Source organism: Silene latifolia, chromosome 7 (genome assembly GCF_048544455.1).
Source record: "Silene latifolia isolate original U9 population chromosome 7, ASM4854445v1, whole genome shotgun sequence".
Lineage (NCBI taxonomy): Eukaryota > Viridiplantae > Streptophyta > Magnoliopsida > Caryophyllales > Caryophyllaceae > Silene > Silene latifolia.
Window position 1 is genome coordinate 67386411 of NC_133532.1, and position 15984 is coordinate 67402394.

Sequence of the window (15984 nt, forward strand, 5' to 3'; positions counted from 1 at the left end):
CTAAGGGGATCAACTGATCACCACCGTCGCACGACAGTAATGTCAAACTCTAGTCAGCCAATCATTACCGATATGTGTGGACCAGTTGACAGTAAAAAATTACTTCCCAATTTGTATTCTTTAAAATGAGATTTAAACATGTGATCATCATGATGTTGTGATCGCATTATTGTCGGAGGACACATATTCCAACAGATGATATCATGGGTTATTTTCAGTTATATTGAAGTTTGGATTATTGTGAGAAGATGGCCAATAGTTTGTATTATTCTTATCAAATAACCCTAAAAAAATCTTAAAAGATAGAGCAGAAGACCAGTCCACCCGGCCGATACCCCTATTTACTGATTTCCCCACCATCTTTTCCCGTAAACCACCGTACTACATAACCATGCTCTCCCAACACACAACCCCCATGTCTCCCCCAGTCCCACGACGACCACGCACACACACCGCAACACCATTAACGCTACTCATCGGAGCCCCACGACTACTGCCATCTTTGTAGATGACCATCAAGGCGACCACGACTTTCCTTATGATGCGAACCTCATCCATGCAAGCAACTTCCACTGCACCTCCTTCTGTCCATTTTATTTCCCGTCATTCGTCGAATTGAATCGCTAAGATATTTCATGTTTGGTGTAGTCGTTGATAAAGATAAAGGAGGAGAAAGAAGGAGGGTGGTGGCTGCATGATCTAATGGTTTTGGGGGTGACAGTTAATAGGTTGTATTAGGGCGTAGTGGTGGTTTATGGTTAAGGTGTTGGGGAGGACGTGCACTGGGGTAGTTATGGTGATCGTGGGGATAATTGTAGGTGGTCTAGGGGAGGGTGTAACCGTGAGGGTTGTTGTGGGCGGATGGTGGTAGTGTTAGTGATATAATGAATGGCGAGGGAGAAAGGATGAATGAGTGGGTTTGTGACGGAAGTAAGAGGATGTGACTTGTTTAGCAGGTATTCGGTAACTCAAGTTTGTTATGGGAGATGGATCAATAGTAGACCTGATAAACAGATCGGGTAGTGTCGGGTTCGTGTTTGTGTCGACCCACTGACATAAATGGGTATCGAGCCTCAACCATAACACATTAATTTCATGTCGGGTTCATGCCGTGTTTTCATGTCATGTCAATATTTGAAAATTGTAATGTCAATATTTGGAAAGTGTAAGTACAACTATGTGATGGAGAATCAAGACAAATTAGGATTAATTTAGTAATTAGGTCATTCGTGTCGGGTTTGTGTTTAGAGAGCTCAACCTAAACCCAACCCAATTAAATCTCGTATCCTGTTCGTGTCGATCCACTTACATAAATGAGTCACTGAGCTTCAACCAAAACCTGTTAATTTTATATCGGGTTTTCGAGTCGTGTCATTTTTTGTCGGCTCTAGTTAATAGAAAGGTTTATTGCGAGTAAAGTAATGATTGAATTATCGTAGGAAAACGACTTATAGTTGAGATTATTGTTGTTAAATAATCCAAATAAAAGAAGTGTTGTAATAGGTCTAATTTTAAATAGTCGTAAATAGAACCCGTAGTTAAACTTATGCTACTATTGTATCTCAAAATGGCAAAACAAATGAAAAAACTCACTGTTGCTTTCGATGAAAAATCATAGTGCTTCAAGGGTGATTAGCTTTGTAATGTGAATATTAATATAGTTAGTCTTGTTGAAGACGGGTCGGAGCAAGTGACGGGTAATGCCACTCACAAAATGGATAGGGGGGACAAGGTGGTGCACCCCATGTGCTTCTCTCTTTCCTCTATTTAGGTCATTTGTACGAGGAAATGGTATCCGTCACTCCAAAGTGACGGATACATGCCGTCTTCAATGAGATTTTGTGATATTAATAATACTAAAATGATAAGCAAATACACACAAAATATGATTATTAGTTGGAAATTAGAAGTTTCTAATGCAAAGATGCGAGAATAATACTTAAGCATAGAGATTAGTCAATTGGTTATGTCTGGATACATTCCAATGAGATTTACCAGATCTTACTATACTTTTCTCATAAAAAGTACGACCTCCTATTTATTATAATCTTACGTATTTTTTAAAACGGATTATTTAAGTAATGTTTCCCTTTTTATTTTTGGTAACTTTTACTCTTATTTTATTATACAACTCTTTTACTCCTATTTTATTACTTTTCTTAATATTTTGACCCAATAAGTCCTTAATTAATTCCTAATAATCCATTCCTCTCTCCTAACATCAATCCACTAATGTCCTTTATTTATTTTTAATAGTGTTCATTAAGTATCGTGTCAAAGACAAAGGGAAAGATTATATTGGTTAGGAGAAGTATTACCTTTAATAATTAATAAACCTCCGAAAATTTAGGTCCTTAAATTAATAAATCTTTGGGTTTTTTGTCAAAAACTACCTTATATTTAGAGGTATTTGTAAAAATACTACCTTATATTATTTTTCTTGTTTTAGACTACCTTTGTTTTCTCATTTTTTGGTCAATAACTACCTACGCTAAGAGTCTAGACATATTTGGTCTGTTTTGCGGCTTTAACCTGTCTCACTTGACTTTTTTATGTTTTAATCTTACTTAGGCCTGATTTTGGGAAGTGATGATTTACTTACGCTTAACTTTAGTGGATGTTTGTAGTTGTTATTGAAATGTGAAATTCATAAATTTTTCTTATCTAAAGTCAAATTGTTGATTGAATGCGATTGATCATTGTTGTTTGATATTAACAAAGACATATGAGATTGGTTAATGTCGCTAAATCGACCAAATCTTGCTATATTTTCGGCATAGGTAGTTATTGACCAAAAAATGAGAAAACGAAGGTAGTCTAAAACAAGAAAAATAATATAAGGTAGTATTTTTACAAATACCCCTAAATATAAGGTAGTTTTTGACAAAAATCACTAAATCTTTTAATGTTTTTGTTTGCCGAGAACACACCTGGCGGCATTTTGTTTCACATCTATCCCCATCATCATCATCATCATCATCCGATTAAAATTAAAAAATAATCTAATCAAAATTGGGCTAATCCGATGATCAAATCATCATAATTCTTCTTCAATCCGTACAACACAACTGTACTTACCGCCATTGATCAATTCTCAATTCTTCGGATTTGAATTTTATACTTTCCTTTGTGGTTGGTGAACTCTCCAATTATATATACCTAAAGTTTTCTAAAAAAAGTATGATAATTAAATCAGTCGAGTTGAATTGAGCTGTAAATGTGACGTAATTGGTCGGTATTTTGGCTGCTAAATGTAGATTAATTTATTAATTTAGGGTTTTGAGTGGTGAAAAAGGAACGAAAAATGGTGACTGGAACGATATTTCATTGTAAGAAGAATTCATGGCCTCCAGAAGAGTACGTTAGTAAAATCGCTTTGCAGTTGGTAAGTCTTTTTTCTTTTGTTATTCCGATGTTAGCTAGTTTAGCTGGTAAAGCCGTGATGAGTCACCCGTGTTAGTTAGAACAGACAATTGCGTATCTATTGTTTAGCTGATTTTAGTTTTTAGCTTGAGTTTACGCTATTACAACCCTTGCAATTTGCAAATGTTAGCTAGCTTAGCTGATAAAGATTTTAGACGGGGTGTTCCGTGTTCAAAGATATTTGGAACTTGGGTTTTGCATGTTATCAATTTGGTTATGTTGGAAATTGTATATAAGTTTTAACTCTCCTAACCGATGCTAATTAGCCTAGGCGGTACTGTATCCCAAAATTATTGTCCCCTCTTAGTTTTGACCATTAGTTGGTCCAATTATATTCAAAAAAGTATGGGGACGATATATAGATGGAATGGAAGGAGTGTATGTTTAGCTAGCTAGGTTGTGTCCAAAGAGATAAGTTTGGACCTCCATTTCATTTCTTCATCAATATTGTAGAATTTTAGTGATGGTTGGTCTGTTTGCGTACATGCTTACATATTCTTGTGTGTAGCTGGATTATGACAGTGCGGCTCCGCCAAGGCACGCATGGAGGAGGAGGTTAAACAGCCATGCTAACCTTCTTAAGGAATTTAGTGTTACATTTATAGAGGCAATAAAGCTGGTAATGTATTGGTTCTGATTTTTTTTATACTGTTTCATTTTCATTAGTAGGGGCAGAAAACTGTGGACTGGTTATTTGTTTTGTAACACTAATTCTCTCTCTTTATAAGCTGTAGTGGATTTGTTTTACCTTATGATTGTTCAATGTAGGTTCGGCTTGGCATCCGTTTGTGGTCGTATGTTAGGGAAGAGGCATCATACGGAAGGGTACTTTACTCCTTATGTGTAGATGATGCTGTTTGTCCTTTATGCTTTAATGAATTTAATCACCAACTCTTCGTAACCATTGATACAGAAAGCTCCAATTGACCCTTTTAGCAAAGAAAAGACAAAGCCATCAGCATCCCAAGGAGTACCATTGGGAGGAATGGGGTATCTATCAGCCTCATTTATGTGAATTGTCTTTACCTGCATTTGATTTTGGTTAATACCATGTGTTGTTGCCTAATTGCATTGTTAAGACTCTGTATTGTTACTTAATTTCCTTGCAGGAGTGGCAGCATATCCAGAGGTTTTAGGGGAGAGTTCAAACACTGGCAAATTATTCCTGGTTTATGTGATGCTTCCCCTGTCATGGCTGACCAGTTTTCTGTAATGTTCTACCCTAGACCATGAATCTGTTTTTTGGTCTTCTATATTTTATGACATCTGCTGAATATACTTAACTGTATTCATAGTTAAAGAAATGTATCGAGTAGTGCTGATAGAGCAAACTAGGCTGCAATAAAATTGTAGGTTAACTGACGAACAGGGTACATTTATACCACACAGTCTATGTCTGAGCTTCTGCATTTCTTGAAATTTCAAGACCTGGCTTAGATGAAATGTCCATACCCATGACCAAGTGTGTCTCATACTTTTTTGAGAGAAACAAAGAGTTACGTAAATGCATTTAACATTCATAATACTACTCGTTCCATTTGGATGTATACTTTTTCTTGCGAGACAGTCTAAAAAAGTTAGGGTAATTGTGTACTTTCCTTAATTCTCCCCTGCTCATATTTCCATTTATCAGTCCTCACCCTTCCCCTTTCGCGAGATAAAAAACACCAACATAATCACCCACATCACCCCACCCATCACTCCTTGGTAGACCATCAGTCAACCCCTACCATCTCCAACCACTTATGGCCCAATTGATCCCTAGCTCCTTCCCAGCCTTGGCCGATCTCTCTTAGCTCTTCCCTTGTTGACCGCCTTAGCTTTTCTCTAGACCCTACCTTGGTTGACCTCCCATAACCAGCCTTTTTGCCCTCGCTGTATTACCATTCGCTGTCTGTTACTCGTGTGCATAACTTGTTAGTCATATGTATGCCACAATGACCGTGAAAGACTGTGATGACCAATTCCCAAATCAAGTGTCCCAACCATTATTTAATTTTTTTTAGTATGGAGTTTCACAAGTTTTTTTAATGCAAGACTGTTGTGTTGGTTTAAACTAAATTGCTTGCATTAATATTAATACAATTTGTTTTGCTATTCCAGATTTTTATATCACGCGATGGAGGAAATAAAAAGTACGCATCAGTCTTGGCTCCTGGACAACATGAAGGGTTACGGTAAGTTTATAACTCATGAAACATATATATTCAGACAAAGCACATTCTTGTTGGCTGTACTAACCTAAAAATTTTCTCTCTCCCCTCTTTGTGGCAGATTAAAAGCTTAAGCTTTTAGATATTACTTGAGGGTATTCTTTTTAAGTTTTCTTTGCCTTTATCATTTGGCTATTGATAGGCATGGTCTTATGCATTGTTAATTGATAGATGAGAGCTAGAATGAATAGTCTCTCATGTTCTGCCATTCTTCCGTAAATAACTTCCTTTACCAGAAATGTTCGAAAGTTTATTGAAGAAGTATACCAAATTTATTCATTTAAAAAAGGTTTTTTTTTGTCAGAAACTACCTTTTATTTAGGGTCATTTGTGAACAACTACCTTTTTTTTTTTTTGGCTTTCCACTATCCTTTATTTCTTCTTTTTGCAAAAGACTACCAAAAAACCACTTCCGGCAAAAAAAAGTCAACTTTCCGGCGTTGACTTGCTCTTTTCTTCCTTTTTGACCATAGAACCCAAATTGTTCCCTTTGTTCACCCAACAAAATTTGAAAAAGCTCCTCTCCATATCCAGTGCCCTATCAAAAGTCTTCTTCAAAGCAATACCAATGCATCAACCATCTCAATCTCCCTCTTCATCTCCGTCGTCACCTTTACTGCCACCGATGTCACCTTCACCTCTGCCCTTACATTTCGACAACCCTAAAGACTACTCATGATTCATGAACCTAATGTCCATCTCAGTCATATAAAAGTACTCTCTTTATGTCTTCGTGGTGAAGATGGTGGGCATAATAAAACTAATGGAGATATAAACAAGTGATCCTGAGAGTGAATCATTGATGATTTTCGAATAGTTAACACTAGGAGTTGATTTTGCCCATAATAGATCATAATTGGGGAAGAAGAATTTACCATGTTCAGATAAATGTCGATGGTGATTTTGTTTTGATGAATTAGGATTTTGATTCAGGTAAGAGATGGACAAATTGAGGTGATTAATGTTGGGGTTAATCAATCTTTATCGTCAATTATTAGGTTTATGAAGTACAAAATTAGATTTAACATGAAAATGGCAAGTCAACGCCGATAAGTTGACTTTTTTTCACTGGAAGTGGAAGTGGATTTCTGGTAGTCTGTTGCAAAGAAAAGAAATAAAAGGTAGTGGAAAGCCAAAAAAAAAGGTAGTTGTTTACAAATGACCCTAAATAAAAGGTAGTTTATGACAAAAAAACCCTTTAAAAAATGCTCAAATATATGGTATTGTAATAGATCTTGGTTGTGAGGACTGTTTATCCTTCATGACTCAACACAATATTAGGAGTAACACTTAAAAACCCTGCATTGATTGGCTTGTCGCCTTTAAAAAAAGCCCTTCAGCTATCTATAAGAAATTCCCTGGGAACTCAGATGTTCCTATTCGGTTGGGGAACTCAGATGTTCCTATCCAACCGAAGGCACCAAACTTAGTTGTTTCAGTCAAAACAGTCACCTTTGCATATATCCAAGAAGCTCCGGACGTATACTGTCCTTATTGAAATAGGATGGATGATGAGTCACGCCTTCTCCTTGAAAGTGTCCTGTGTATGCGTCGGCAGCCCACTTGAGGTTAAGGTCTCTGTTCTCTAGAGAGATAATGTTGATCCTCTATGTTTTAGAGAGATGTTTCATGATTGATTACCTTGAATAACTAAACCGTTGGGGCCCACTTTCGCCGACTAGTAACCTAATTTCCGACTAATAAGCACTCTGCACAAGACACCTCAACAAAATCTAAACCATACCTAACTGAGCATACTCTTATTTGTGTCTGACACTATGCTCATTCAGTGATTACATTGCTGTAGTAATTATAAGAAATTTATTGCATCTTAAAACAGGATACTGCTGTGCACTGAGTAAACTCTGTACATTTTTTTGGCGACTGGTCATCGTACTTCGCGAAGCACAAAAATGAGCTAGCAAGGCACTTGATTTATTATCTCACTATTTCAGCTAAATTCGTGTCGTTAACCTCTGCAGGAAATCTGGTGATCAGGGTATTTCTTCTTGGGGTTGGAATTTGACTGGTCAGCATTCGTCCTATCATGCTCTATTTCCAAGGGCATGGACTATATATGATGGTAAGTGCATTGCTTCCCTTTTACTTGTTTAGCACTGGCAATTTATGTCTCCAAAAAAGTTGAAATATTTACTTAATGTAGGTGAACCTGATCCGGAACTAAAAATCTCTTGTCGTCAAATATCACCGTTTATACCACATAACTATAGGGATAGCAGCCTTCCTACCGCCGTCTTTGTTTATACGGTAGGTCAATTGAACAAGTTTCTGCATTTCTCACGATTATATAACGTTATGAGGTCTCTTAAAATGGTTATGAGCTTTTTCTGCAGTTGGTAAACACTGGAAAGGAAAGGGCCAAAGTCAGCCTTCTCTTCACTTGGGCTGTAAGTTTGCCATACTTGTGCTGCATATTACACACTATTTTGACAATCGTGGAATCTCAATAGATTGTGTACGTTTTTATGACAGAATTCAATGGGAGGAGTCACCCATCTTTCTGGAGATCACGTGAATGAACCATTTGTGTGAGTGAAAGACTATTTGCTCTGATATTTGTATTAATGATTTTGTTCAACTGTGAACTAATGTCGTATATATATATATTTTTTTTTTTTTTTTTTTTTTTTTTTTATCATAGTGGCAAAGATGGAGTTTCTGGTGTCCTCCTGCACCACAAGCAAGTAACTTAACTCTACTGACTGTATATTATTTTGATTGACTGTTGCGTTTAAAGTCTTTAAAGGGTTGTAAGAGAATGAGTATCATGTATTCAATGCTGCTGATACAAAGACTAGTAATACGCCAACACTATTCAATGAATGAAGTTTATTTTAAAATGACGCTGTGAAGCTGTCAACTATGCTTCTAATTTTCCAAGGAATCTCATTGAAGCGTTTGTTACAAAACAGTGATGTATATACCTAATTTACCTGTCCTGAGAAATGAAGCTTCTAACATGATGCAGGACCGTGAAGGATAACCCACCAGTGACTTTTTCAATTGCTGCAATTGAAACACAGAATGTAAGTGTGACTGTTCTGCCATGCTTTGGTTTAGCAGAGGGAAGCCGTATCACTGCAAAGGATATGTGGACGAAAATGTCACAGGTACTTTTTACAATTTATGATATTGATTTAATTAAAATTTGAATTGGTCTAGCCAGTGTACCTTCTTATGAACCTTGCATTAACATGATGGTCATCCTAGTAATATCCTACAAGTTGTCTATCTTACTTTTCGGCATTAAGAAAAAATTGATAAGAATGAGTCGATAATAAAATTCGGAGTTTCTGAAAGGAAGATGACAAAAGCTCTAGTAATCAAAGAAAACAAACAAATCAACTGCAAAAGTTATCCGGGGAAAACACCTCAGATGAGCATTGCCGCAGAACCACCCATTGAGTAATCAACATTATGACATATACATCGAAGTCAGCATGGTGTGTAACTGTATATTATAATGGAGTTCCTCTTACTGTTTTCGTTTCCTTGTTTTGCTTGCACTGAAGGATGGGCAATTTGACCGTGACAATTTCGATGCTGGACGTAGCATGCCATCCTTACCCGGAGAAACACTTTGTGCTGCAGTTTCAGCTTCTACATGGGTGGAGCCTCATGGAAAGTGTACTGTTGCGTTCAGTGTTGCATGGTCTTCCCCTAGAGTAAAATTCTCTAAAGGCAGTTTTTATCACAGGTACATTTAGGCTTTTAGAGCATTCTCCTGTAAAATTCTTGCATAGTTATCTTTCTATATATAGCTTTTCAGTTTCTTGTTCAAAATTAGTTCTGTGTGGGGCCACTTATTCTTAAACTAATGATGCTTCATGATACGAAGCAGGTCTCCTGTGCAATAATTACCATCATATTGAAAAAAATTGGCATCTTTTCTTAGGTCCTTCCCTTACACTCTCTTATCACTGTTATTGTAGGCGGTATACAAAGTATTTTGGTACTTCGCAAAGGTCAGCTGAGGAATTGGTACACTATGCACTTACAAGTATGTATCACAACCATGAACCGTAATTCTTGAGAGAACAACTATTACGTTCTCTAGTTTCACTCATTATCTTAGATATGATTATCACCTGATTCTTGTCAGACTACAAGCGATGGGAGGAGGATATTGAAAAATGGCAAGATCCTGTTTTGAAGGATGAGAAACTACCAGAATGGTAAGCAACAGTTGTCACCGAGAGTCAGTTCAGTTGCTTACTTCTTTATCTCATACGTGATACTATCATGGTACAAAACTTGGGCCACAATACCGCATCATGACTGATTTATAAGAGTTTTGAAAGTTGCTTCATACATTAGCTTTTGGGACCGGTTTCTGCTGCATATATGGCACAATGGCCAATTTCAAGATCAATTCTCTAACTGTGATGTAATATTATGGATATAACTTATCTTCGCTATACCGTTTTTTTCCTGAATTTTAAGTGTAATATAAAAATATGTAGTAGTGTACCATTGAGAGTCCCGACTTTTGCTGCTGTGTTGCTAAGTCGATTTTCGAGTCAATGTTTTCTAATTTACGTTTGCCATTGGAGACTTATGTATCTTCGGTACAATTATTTTTGTCGTGTTCATTTTCTTAGCCAAGTTCTCTTTCTTCGTGCAGGTATAAATTTACTCTATTCAATGAATTGTACTTCCTAGTAGCAGGAGGGACCGTTTGGATAGGTACTAATTAACACTTATAGGCTTTTTGCTTATCTTGCCACTCTAGGAAGCAGAATGATTCTGGTGGCCGAGTATTATTGTTTTTTTTTTTTTTTTTAAATTGTTGGAGTATTGTTTCCATTTGCACGGGAACCAAAGACATTGTTCTTCGGGTCTGGATCATGAGGAAATAATTAAAATGACTCCCTAAACTGGATGCACTTCTTTTTATTGAGTAGTAGCCATTTGATACAGCCATCAGATAGTTCTCATCATGGGTCATCCGAAACAGCCTCTTTGTGTTAACACATGTACAAGGCTGCTTTCACTTGACCCCCTTACCTCACCATTTGCGTTAGTGTAATGTTGCCAAGCTTGCCCATGCTTCTTCTTGCAGACTCTTCTTTACCTGTTGAAAACTCGGTTAGTGATAAAGCACGTCTAAAAACTGAAGAGAACGCGAAGACCACTGCAACTTCGGCGAAAGTGGACCCCAATGGTTTAGTTATTGACCATACAAGTGGAACATACTCTGGTGATGTTGTTGCTGCTGTGGAGGATCGTGGAAAAGGGCATGCTGTAGCAGAAGAGCCAGTAGTGACCTTGAATGAACATTCGTTGGCGAGACCCCAGGATGATTGTGATGATGTGGGAAGGTTTCTTTATCTAGAGGGAGTAGAGTACATCATGTGGTGCACATATGATGTGCACTTCTATGCATCCTTTGCACTTCTTGATTTATTTCCCAAAATCGAACTTAGTATTCAGCGTGAATTTGCAAAAGCTGTCTTATCTGAGGATGGTAGAAAAGTAAAGTTCCTAGCAGAAGGCAACTCAGGAATCCGTAAGGTACGAGGGGCTGTTCCTCATGACTTGGGAATGCATGACCCATGGCACGAGATGAATGCATACAATATACATGATACTAGTAAATGGAAAGATTTAAACCCCAAGTTTGTGCTTCAAGTATATCGAGATTTTGTGGCTACAGGCGACATGTCATTTGGAATCGATGTCTGGCCTTCTGTCCGTGCTGCCATGGAGTATATGGAGCAGTTTGACAGAGACAATGATGGCCTCATAGAAAATGATGGGTTCCCGGATCAAACATATGATACTTGGACAGTTCATGGTGTCAGTGCTTATTGTGGCTGTTTGTGGCTTGCTGCCCTCCAGGCTGGTGCGGCTATGGCTTTTCAACTTGGTGATAGGGAGTTCGGTGAGAAATGTAAGAGAAAATTTTTGAAGGCTAAAGTTGCGTTTGAAGCCAAGTTGTGGAATGGTTCTTATTTCAACTATGACTCTGGATCAAGTAGTAATAGTAAATCTATTCAAGCGGACCAGCTAGCTGGTCAATGGTACACAGCATCCTCAGGCTTGCCTAATATATTTGATGACCATAAAATCAAGAGCACTCTGCAGAAAATATTTGATTACAATGTGTTGAAAGTTAAGGGAGGTCGAATGGGTGCAGTTAATGGAATGCATCCCAGTGGGAAAATAGATGAGACTTGTATGCAGTCACGAGAAATTTGGACTGGTGTTACCTATGCAGTGGCTGCAACTCAGATTCTTTCAGGAATGAGAGAGCAGGGCTTCACTACTGCAGAAGGAATTTTTATTGCAGGCTGGTCTGAAGATGGATATGGGTAAGAAGCAATTTGTTCTGATGATTTTCAGCTTTTACTTCAATTTTCTCTTAGATTCATTTGTAGACATACACATGTTTATGGCATGTAAAAGTTCTGAAGAATTGACAGTGTTCATGTTTGCCATCTGTGCAACATGAACCACTGGTTGATTCTTGTTCAGCAACTTACCTCAGGTTATATGTAACCGTCATATATATGATTGCATTGTCACGCTTCTGTCTTCCTAGTGCCAAACCTTCTGTTATTTGTCATCACAATTTTATTGCTGTGTATATGGTCATCTATTAATTTAGCTAACCAATAGATTTAGTAAAGATTCCTATGTGGATCCCTTTCTCCCCCCTTCCAAATCTCCCCCAAAAAATCACTTTCATCTAAAGTGTCCTAGAGTCTACAACAACATTACGCCAATCCCTCAAGGGCTTCTGCAAATCGTGCAGTAGGAGGGATCGGATGTACACTGGCTTTTATGTGGTCAGTTTTGTCACTTGTGTGTAATGTGGAGTAAAACTTTGGTGCTGACTATGAACAATATATGTAAAGGGACAAATGCTAGAGCAAGGAGGTCTTATTTTATAAGACCATTAATTAACAGACAATTTATGAATCCTTTCCCCATCCCACTTCTCCTGAAGCGCCAGCACCTTTCCTCTTGAACACCTAGCCCAGCACCCATAGACATACCACGGCACAACAACCCCTAGTTTAACCCATTTAGTAAAACGGTTCACCACTCATCTCCCTGAGTGTCTTTTGATAGCCGACCTGATGGCGAAGCCAATAGAGTAACTCAAAAATGGGTTAGATTCGATTTTCTGCCATCATGTGGCAACGTCAAAAATCAAACCGTCCAACCCTTTTTTGCGCAGTAACTGATTGAAGGCTGTTGGAAGGTAGACATGGCAAATAGGCCATTTGGATCGATTAAGGCAATTCGGGTGCACATCATCCGTGTATGTTTTGCATTCCAGTTGGCTTATGTTTGGGTACGTTCAATATTTGCGTCAGATTGTGTTAATTTGGTCTATAGTATTGTTCAAGTTCCGCGGTTTGGGTCTGGTTTGTACAGGTGGATTGGGTCATTCCCAAGGTTAGTTTTGCTAGATCTAGCCTGAATGGGAGGGTTGGATTGAGGAGGGGGCGCTGATCTCTAGACTGTTTGAGTTGGCGCTAACACAGTTTTATGCTACAAAATAGAGTTTCTACTGTGTTACGATTATAGTTTGAGCTTTGACTTTGATTATGCTTGTTTTACCTCCTGCATAACTGAATTGGTCTTTGAAGACATGTCTTTTTTTTCTTGACAACTTCTGACTTGGTGAACTCCGTTTAAATTTTGTTGGATCTTTTGTTTCTTTGAGAAATTTCAGTATAACTTCTTGTTTACGCCAATCACAAGTCCCTTTGGGAGATCAGGGGATGTGTAATTTACAAATGTTTGTCTTCACATGTTTTCTCACTGGGCAGATATTGGTTCCAAACTCCAGAAGCATGGACAATGGATGGTCATTTTCGATCACTAATATACATGAGACCTTTAGCAATATGGGGAATGCAGTGGGCTTTAACAATGCCCAGAGTAGTTATTGAGCCTCCCAGGATCAACTTGATGGACAGGATTGATCTCTCACCCTTCGGTTCAAGATCCTCTAGATTCGATGCAGGTGTAAGAAAGGCTGCTAGAAAAAAACCGAGTTGTTTCGGTAATTCCGTCTTTCATTGTGCATGTTAAGTGGTAACTCCAGTTCTACCACACTGTACGTACCGAAGGCTTTTGGTGGAAAGCTTTTCCGGACATCTCTTTCGCCTGGTCATCTTCACCTTCACTTGTTGAGCCTGTAGCAACAGTTATTTGGCCGGGACAAAAAGAGGAAATATTAGTGGATTGTCTTACAGAGATGGCCCCAGACTAGCTACTTACTGTCTACACTCTACACGTAAGTGAGCGAAACTTGAAAATTTCTATTTGTTTTAATGCTCGGAGTTATATTTATTATCTAAACTAGCTCGGGACTTGGGTTGAAAGTATTTATCAGAGTACGCGTTCCACATGTTTTCTACAATGGCAAGCAATTTTGCTGAATTGCCAATGATTTTTAATGTTCTTTTAGTGATTGAGCTAAAAAAGTGTACAATATTCTTAAATGTACCAATTGTTGATAAATATTTTCAACCCAACCCCATCTGGATAATAAGTTCAGGCGTTGAAACCAAAAAGTAAAAGAAAAGAAATTGTTCCATTTGGGGTATTGAATAATCATAATTCATAAGGTGTCTGTATCGTCTCTGGCAATTGGAGCGTCCAGTTCGGTTTGAGTTATGAGCGTGTTCACTTAGCGATTTTGGGTTAAGTGTGTTAAATTTCTTTTTGTCATTAACATTGGACTTATGGTCATTTATTGTTCACTGTTTATAGTAATCCATTTTTCCACTTTCCATTTTCATCATAAATACAGTTAAAACGTCCAAAAAAAAAAATTGCTTTCATTGTTTTTTATCTTTTGCATCATTTAAATTAGTTTCACTGTTTCGAAGTAGAGAAGGTACTCCATCCCTTATATACACCTTGTTTGGATACCAAATATGGAGGGAAAGAGGGAAGAGAAAGGAAGGAAACTTCAGGGAAGGGGATGTGGAATGGTGATTGAGAGTTTTCGCTCCAAATCTTTTCTATGATGGAGAGGAAACATTTTGCCTTGCAGCTCTAAATCCTTCCACCCCCCTTTTGGAGGAAACCAAAAGGGGGTTGCCGGCTGTGGTGAATGTTGGTAGGGGAAGGTTGTGGTGGTTGAAGGTGAATGGGGTTGGGGGAGTGGATGGTTGTGGACTAGGTAGCACGGACACTCCTCCTAACTAGCCGTCCCGTGTCCGACACCGTGTCGGACACCCGACACTCATCGGACACACGCCTAAACATGTTATAGTTTATACGAGGAATAAATTCTCAAATAAGATTGATTAGAAGATTTGTTTGGGTGCGAAATTAGAATTAGTTATAGTTAAGGTCGAATTTTATCTTCAGTTACCTAAATTTAGTATCAAATACATTAAATTTAGAATCAAACACATTACAATAATAAAATCATACGTTATTTATAACCATAAAATATGTTTTTTTTATTAAATTTAAATAGCGTGTCCCGTGTCCTAAATTTCATGGGATGCCGTATCACGTGTCCGTGTCGTGTCCGTGTCGGTGCTACTTAGGTTGTGGATACAGTATAATTTCTTCCTTTTACCTTTTTTTATTATATTCTTTATTTACAATCTTTTAAAAAAATATTTCTTGTTATAAATAACGATAAAAATAGGGGATTGATAATGCCCCAACCCTTTTTGTTAATGTCACACCAATACAAGGCAAATCTAAGAGAGTGTTAATATTCACCGTCTCCCAAAAACGAGTGACATTAGTAATTTTGTTATGGCATTATGCCTTCCCAAAAAAATATAGTAGTAATAGGCATATAGAAAGAGAGTAGAGGGAAGAAATGTTATATTAATCTTGATGCACATCATATGAGAAATGACATCTATTTATAACTAAGTACGCGGAGATGAAACACATGCAATGTTTTATGAGTTGTAACAGCCTAAATAAATACATAATGTATAACGTGCATCCACAACACTCCCCCTTGGATGTACGTTATCTAAAATATCAGATGTCTCACATTGCACATATACTATTGCCTCATTAAAAACCTTACCAGGAAAACCCAGTGGGATGAAACCATGGTTAAGGGAAAAAGAGTGCAATGGTATTTTACTCCCCCTCATTATTACATCCTTGGATTTTGCTGACTTGATCCATGCTGTGATGAAAATTATGTCTTTGAAATAATATATATCCATATTTGATGAGCTTGGTATCTTCACCAATAGGAATTACCGATCATTTCAATCATCACACTTCTTCAAAGCTCTAATGGTGATTTATATTGAGTCTTGAGTTTGTACTTCAAATAATATGTTGACTCTTATAATTGGATATAATTTCAACCATTCTC

General features: G+C 37.6%; 1 protein-coding gene across 1 annotated transcript; it reads left to right on the forward strand.

The window, feature by feature from the left end:
- Window positions 1-2922: 2922 nt before the first annotated feature.
- On the forward strand, window positions 2923-14206 carry LOC141592290 (uncharacterized). Its single transcript, XM_074412894.1, has 19 exons — window positions 2923-3132; window positions 3276-3385; window positions 3932-4042; window positions 4192-4248; window positions 4337-4413; window positions 4533-4632; window positions 5527-5600; window positions 7619-7719; window positions 7801-7904; window positions 7991-8044; window positions 8130-8185; window positions 8299-8337; window positions 8626-8767; window positions 9170-9354; window positions 9590-9657; window positions 9760-9832; window positions 10282-10343; window positions 10720-11971; window positions 13442-14206. The coding sequence occupies exons 2-19, from the start codon at window positions 3305-3307 to the stop codon at window positions 13704-13706; spliced, it is 2901 nt and encodes a 966-aa protein (XP_074268995.1). The 5' UTR covers window positions 2923-3132; window positions 3276-3304; the 3' UTR covers window positions 13707-14206.
- Window positions 14207-15984: the final 1778 nt, after the last annotated feature.